This window comes from Lipotes vexillifer, unplaced genomic scaffold, assembly GCF_000442215.2.
Source record: "Lipotes vexillifer unplaced genomic scaffold, Lipotes_vexillifer_v1.1 scaffold966, whole genome shotgun sequence".
Classification (NCBI taxonomy): domain Eukaryota; kingdom Metazoa; phylum Chordata; class Mammalia; order Artiodactyla; family Lipotidae; genus Lipotes; species Lipotes vexillifer.
Genome location: NW_006795769.1, coordinates 73,783 through 80,740, shown reverse-complemented (window position 1 = coordinate 80,740; position 6,958 = coordinate 73,783). Strand labels below are relative to the sequence as shown.

General features: G+C 55.8%; 1 protein-coding gene across 1 annotated transcript in view; it reads right to left on the bottom strand.

The window, feature by feature from the left end:
* LOC103069054 (DNA polymerase nu-like) overlaps positions 1 to 6,958 on the bottom strand; it is a gene marked incomplete at its 5' end in the record, with an annotated part of 68,784 nt that overhangs the window by 15,967 nt on the left and 45,859 nt on the right. The window contains 2 exon segments of the mRNA XM_082931425.1: positions 1,274 to 1,384; positions 6,270 to 6,401. Coding sequence (XP_082787551.1) covers positions 1,274 to 1,384; positions 6,270 to 6,401 — 243 coding nt within the window.

Below are 6,958 nucleotides of genomic sequence, written 5' to 3'. Positions count from 1 at the left end.
CAGGAATGCTGGACGTGCAAGTCTGGTCTCTGTGACTGACCTACCGGCCGTGAGGGGTCTCAGCACCACGGGGACCCTCTACCGGGGCTGGGATGTCGGGAGGCTTGCTACTTTAGGAGGAGGGCCAGAGCCAAGAGAGAGGAGGTGAGGGGGTTGGGGGAGCAGAGCACGGGTGGGGTGGGATGAGGGAGCAGGCCTGCCGGGCCCTGTGTCTGCCCAGGTGGAAGGACAGCTCCCTGGTGGGCACCGGCTCGGCTCAGCTTGTGCAACGGCAGGTCACTTGTCCCGTGCTGTCCCATGCTGGGAGATCACCTCTCCAGGGGAGCTCAAAGCATGGCCAGGCCTCCTGGTCAGCTTCCCATGTGGAGAGGTCTACGTGCAGTTTTTTCTCCAAACCAGCTTCAAGGCCGCTTTGCACATGCCTCAGGGACAGAGGAGGGTGGTCGTGAGCCAACCACGGCCTCGCGTGAGGGAGCCGGCCTGAGACGCAGAGCCCTCTCAGGGCTGGAGGCTGTCGCTGTGCTCTGCTCTCGTCTGGGTGGTCACGCCGGGGCAGGACCCAGGGAGATGTTACACTGAGCCCAGAGCCAGTCCCAGCTGTCCTCCCGCAGCTGCCATCCCCTCTCCTGCTCGCCAAGGCTGGGCTTAGCCGGGCAGCGCTGCCGCACCGGCCTCTGTGCAGCGCTCGCTGGGGACTTCACCTTCCTGCTCCACCATCCACGCCTCGCACTCCGCGTCTGCTGGGACCGGGCCACCCTCCTGCTGCAGAAACCCCTCTGGGGCTGGGGTCCTACCTCCAGTCTTCGTCTCTGGGCCCAGGGACATTGGTTCTCCATCCGTGACCACTGTGGTCACAGGTGGGGACGTTGCCCGACCCCCAGGCCCCCAAGGCCTCATCAGGACCGCGCCTAGCGCCGCCTCACACCTGCCCTCCACGCAGAGACTGTGGCTTTGGCCATTCTAAGGAAGACTGACGGATCCGTGGCGGGTGCGCTGGGGTTCGGACGCCTGCCAAGGATGAGGGCTGTGGCAGAGAGACCAGGCCGAGGGTCAAGGGACTGAGCTCCAGGTCTGGCCCTGGCGCCGGCCGGATGACCTCCTGGAGGCTGTCTCCCGTCTGGCCTCGTGGGGTGCGTCGCAGTCAAGAAGGGGACCAGGTGCTGAGCACCTGCCCTGCGGCTCCCGGCAGTAACCGCCAGGAGGACGAGAGCAGGATATACCCTGGCACTAATCTCCTGGGGCTGAAAACCGAGAAGCAGAGGGGCTCTGGCACCTTGCACCACAAAGTTCACCGCCTGCCGCTCTGCTTGAGCCCGGAGCTGCGGGTCGCGTGCACGGATCCTCGGCAGCGGCCTCCTCCTGCCCATGATGGATACCACACAGCCTGCGTTACATGAAGGAAGAGCAAGATGAGAGCAGCGGTGAGCGGGCGGCACGGCGCCCTGCTGGACCCTCCCCTTGTGGGCACAGCTGCTCTCACATTAGGTCCTGGGGCCCTGCGGGAACCCTCCCTGCTGCAGCCCGAGCAGCAGTGCCAGGAGCTCCGCCCTGAGGCCTCTGGGTCTGTCTCTAGGGCAGGTGGGTTCTGTGGTGGGAAAGCAAGGACAGCAGCAGAGTGGCCTTTGCTTGCCTGGTGACATGTTTTGCACATTTCTAACTTCTGGCTGTGCTTAGATCTGATGTAGGACAGGAAGGGCGGTTTTTACGCTATAAAGGTGAAAAACCACTTGTGGTTCTTGGGGACAGAAGTAATTCTGGATAGTGTGGCAGCTGGAACTGGGGAGAAAAGCATTAATCCTTAGTTCACTCAAGGAGGGGTTGATGGTCTGCATCAGAGACCACATCCCTACACATGAGGGCACATCCAAGCTTTGTGGGGCCCAAAGCTTCCATAATTTGGGGTCCTCTTTAAGAGAATGGATGCAGAGGTGCTGCAATGGTTATGTTCCTGACCAGTGAGAACTTTGGTTTTACTAGGTGTTGGTAAGAACTAAATCCCCAACTTACACGTTATGTGTCTGAGGATTGGAAGAATTTCTCACATATACAATAATTATAAAAATGACAGTGTATTAAGCACTTGCTACAATGCCAGGCAACATATAATTAAAGTCCCCTAACAGTGACAGGCAACGAGAACAGGGAGAGCCGTGCTTCTGACTGGCACATTCCAGTCTCTGTCTCTGTGCATGTCTGGTGATTTTTCCCTTTTTTAAAAAATGTATTTATTTATTTGTTTTTGGCTGCGTTGGGGCTTCATTGCTGCACACAGGCTTTCTCTAGTTGTGGCGAGCGGGGGCCACTCTTCACTGCGGTGCACAGGCTTCTCATTGCAGTGGCTTCTCTTGTTGCGGAGCACGGGCTCTAGGTGCGTGGGCTTCAGAAGTTGTGGCACACAGGCTCAGTAGTTGTGGCGCACGGGCTTAGTTGCTCCGCGGCATGTGGGATCTTCCAAGACCAGGGCTCGAACCCATGTCCCCTGTATTGGCAGGTGGATTCTTAACCACTGCATCACCAGGGAAGCCCTGTCTAGGGATTTTTGACTGGATGCTGGGTATTGTGCGTTTTATGTTGTTCAGTGATGGGGTTTGGTGTTTTCCTTTCTTTTTTTAAAAAATTTAATTAATTAATTTATTTTTGACTGCGTTGGGTCTTCGTTTCCGCACGAGGGCTCCCTCTAGTCACGGTGCGCGTGCCTCTCACTATCGCGGCCTCTCTTGCTGCGGAGCACAGGCTCCAGATGCGCAGGCTCAGTAGTTGTGGCTCACGGGCCCAGCTGCTCCACGGCACGTGGGATCTTCCCAGACCAGGGCTCGAACTCGTGCCCCCTGCGTTGGCAGGCAGATTCTCAACCACTGCGCCACCAGGGAAGCCCCTGGTGTTTTCCTTTCAAGAGCGTTAGGCAGGCCTAAGGTGCTTGCAGATCGCCTGATCCTTTTGAGGCCCACTTTTAAGTTTTGTTAGGGTGGGTTTAGAGCAGCTTTAATCTAGGGCTAGTTTAGACCTACTGCTAAAGTGTTACCCTTCTGGGTGAATGTCTCAGATGTCCACTGAGCACCCTCCATTCCAATCGTCAGAACCCAAACATCTCCTGGCCCTGTGTGAACTCTGAGACTGTTCAGCCTGCTGCTCCCCAGAAATGATTCTGCTTAGTCCTGTGGAGTTTCACTCTCTGCACACGTATCTTAGTATTAAGGACAGACGGGGGGCTCCTCTGAAGGTTCATGGAGACTTTTTCTCTGTAACTTCGTCCTCTCTGATCGTCCACCTTGCAAGATCCGGTTGGCTTTGCCTCCCAGACCCAATCCTTGTCTCCTCAACTCAGCGAGGCCACTGTAATCTGCTTGGCCTCCCCTCCTTCACTATGGTCTGTGGCCCTAGACACAGGGTGTCAGAGGGCTCCCCTCCTTTGCTTCTGTTCTATCAGAGGCCAGAGTAATGCGCTGCCTATGATCCAGTGTCTGGGGCAGTTGCTTCATACATTTTGCCCAGTTTTCTAGTTGTTTATGGTGGGAGGCAAGTCTGAACTTCTTTGTGGCCCAGTGTAGGCCCCTGGTTCCATACATTTCAAATCTCGTTTCCAAGGCTTGCGGTGCTGGCGATTATAGTTCCTGTTCACACTGCGAGATGACCTCTGGCCCTGCACCTTCCTGTTACTGCACTCGGGAAGTGGGAAGGCATGGAAGAAATGCTCCCGGAAGCCATCCCTGTGCCAGGACGGCTAGCACCCCTCAACCATGCGTGGAAGGAGCAACAAACCTCAGGAATACCCACGCTGAGATCCGAACTAAATGAGTCACCAATTTGGCTTCCCCTTAAGCCGGATTCAAAAAATAGCTGTGGCCACGGCAACGCCACATACCATGGAAAGGAGTATGGTGGAGGAGGGGAAGAGACAGCGTCGTAGTCAATCGCAGTTAAAGTACCCTGCTTTTGCCAATTTTACAAAAGATGTGACCACGTGAACACACTGCAGGGCCTCTCCCGGGGCCTGGGAGGAGGGGCCCACACAAGGAGGACCCTGAACTTACAGCTTCATCAGCATCATGGTCAACCTGCCTGGCCCACCTGTCCACCCCGGGCAGGTCAGTGAGCCTGCAGGGAGAGCGCAGGCTCACACCACCTCCTTCCCTCCTCGCCCTGCTGTCTACCTCTCACCAGTGGTCCCCCTCCATCCCACCTCCCGGGAGTTCCTGAGCTAACAGCCGCGTCACTGCTCCCAGGTGCTGGCTCTGATCAGCTCCCCTCCCGACCTCTTTTCCACACTCTGCTGGAACAATCTGCGAAAAATGAAACCCAGGTTCTTTCCGTGACCTGTGTGGTGCTGTGCAGAGTCTGGGCGCACACCTGCCTCCTCCTGGCCCCGCCCCTCCCTGCCGGCTCTCCCTGGCCTCTCACCTGGTCTTGCTCAGGTGTCACCTCTTCTTGTGTCACTGTGGCTGACCGTCCCCAGGGCTGCCCTCTGCTGCTCTCTGCCCCGGGATTCTTCCACACCCAGGATCCCATCTTTCTGACGCCGTCTGGATGACTTGCTCACTGTGGGTTACGTTTCCCTGGATTGTGTCTCCAGGAGAGCCGGGAGGTCCTATCCCTGGTGCCAACACAGCGTCTGACACGGGTAGGCACCCAACAAATGTCTGTAGCATAATTTAATGACAGTTGAGCGTCTGGCCAGAAATGTAATTGCTGCGTCAAAGGACACGCGTGCTTCACGCTGGCAAGCATAAAGCCCCACGGCCCTTCGAGAAAGTTAAGTGCAGGGCAGGGATGCAGAGCCGTGCAGCAGAGAGGCACTGGCTGGGCCAAGCTGCCTGGGGGTGGGTCCCGGCCTGGCTCCACCTGTTTTGTAGCTGTGTGAACTCAGGAAGCTACTTGACCTCTTGGGGCTCATTTTCTTCACCTGTAAAGCAGGGTCACGATGCGACCCAAGCTTTTGAGTTGCAGTGAGGATGACGTAGGCAGTTGTGGGCAGCCGTGGACACCATGCCTGGCCGCGCTGTGAGGCACGAGGGCCTGCGTCTGATTGTCCCTCCTCCTGCAGTGACCCTGGCTCCGTGCACTCAGCAGCGCTGGGTTCTATCACTGTTTTCACATTTCATAATTGATAGCATTTTATTTTTCCCAAGTGTGGGGCCCCAGCGAGGAGTCTGCAGGCATCGACCCGGGCTGTGCAGCTTCCGTACGGCTCACCCCCAGGCCCAGGAGCCGAGGCCTGTGAGATGCTCACTGGGGGATAGAAATGGTTTCCCGGCTTTCTCGAGCCCCCAGGAGGCTGCAGGAGCTGAGCGCTGACCCCGCACAGGCTGCTGTCGGGATGTGCGGCCAGGCCCAGGGGAGCCTGTGGGGCCGCCCTGCACTCACGGGCTCCCGAGAGAAAGGTCATCAGTGAGCCCCCGGGAGGATCCCGGGCCCTGCGGGATGCGCCAATCCTCCGTGATCCCAAGTGCGCTGACTCTCCGCTTGCTCTGTGGCGACCACTGCTCTCTGTTTTGCGTCTGTTTCACGAGCTTCTGCTCCTACGTTGATTTCCTCCCTTCTTGTTTCCTTAATCTACTCTGCTGCTCGTTCCCAAATGTCTTGTGTTGAATACAGTCATTTATGTTCAGAAATTTTTCTTTCTTTTTAACACACTCTTTTAAAGAATTCCTTCATCTCTAAGTGAAGGTCAGCTTGGCCATGTCTTACAGTTTTTCATTGAGATACTTATACTGTCATTTATTGCTAAAATGCTTGTCATTTGCTTGGGACTTCTTTTTAAAATCTTAAATCATTTAGGAGTGCAATGATTTTTCCAAATAGGTAGATGGATGGATCGCCACACGTATTGATATAAACTACCTTTTTATTCCACTGTGGTCACAGAAGATGTTCTATTTGATATTCTTTGAAATCTGTGACCAAATTGTGGTGAAATTTTGTAGATATACCACATGCTTTTCCTAACAACACAGTTCTCCATTTTTAGGTGCAGGACATCTCTCTCTCTGTGTATCTATCCATCTATCATTTCTAACTCAAGCTTAGTATTGTTGCCTCAAGAAGAGCCTGGCTCTGGACCCTCCTTATGTGGAGCCTTTTGGTCCCATTTATCCAGCAGGGGCTGGATGCTCACCCAGTTCCCGCCCACCCAGCCCCCATCAACCCACCACCCTCCCATCTGTTCACCCACCCACCGGAGGAGCAGGACCTGGGAGACCACCTGGCTACTGCAGAGAGGGCATGGGACAGGGAGGGGGACCTGCCGATGGCTTTGGCAGCAGCTGGCTGACCTGTCTGGTGACACCGGGCAATGGTTGCTTGGGTGAAGTCCGTGATTTTCTTGTACTTCTGCAGAAAACTCTCCAAAAACTGGGCAGCTTCCTGAACAGGAACTCCGAGGCAAGCTGCAAGCCGCTCCTTCCCTGTGTGAGTAGAAGCATGATCAGAGGCCAGCCTCTCACCCAGCGGGTTCCAAGGACACGAGCTACCAGGCGGTGACCACCACACGTGGAAGTGAGCCCACAGAAGGGATCTTGGAAGACTCGGTGCGTCAAGGCCCAAGTGGCACCACTGGTCTCTTCTGATTGGTCAGGATGGTGTTGGCTTTGGCTTTACATACCAAGTGTTCGGTGCCAGCCAGTCCGGATGGGAGCCTGTTAAACACTTATTTATTCAACAATGTTGACTGAGGGCCTGGCAGGTGCTGCAGGTGAAGCCCTGGATGAAGGAGCTGTAGTCCCTGCTTGCAGCCTGTCCAGAAGGGAGCCTGTTTCCAGAACTGGGGGAGGCTGGAGAGGGCCGGCAAATAAAAGAGGAAGGGAAGTTTCCAGCGCCAAAATATGAGGAGCTCCCATACTTGGAATGTTTTTTTGAGACAAAAACTTTTGGTCCAGTTGGTTCCTAGAGGACGCGGGTGTTCTGGAGATTTTTTTTTGCGGTTCGCGGGCCTCTCGCCGCTGCGGCCTCTCCCGCCGCGGAC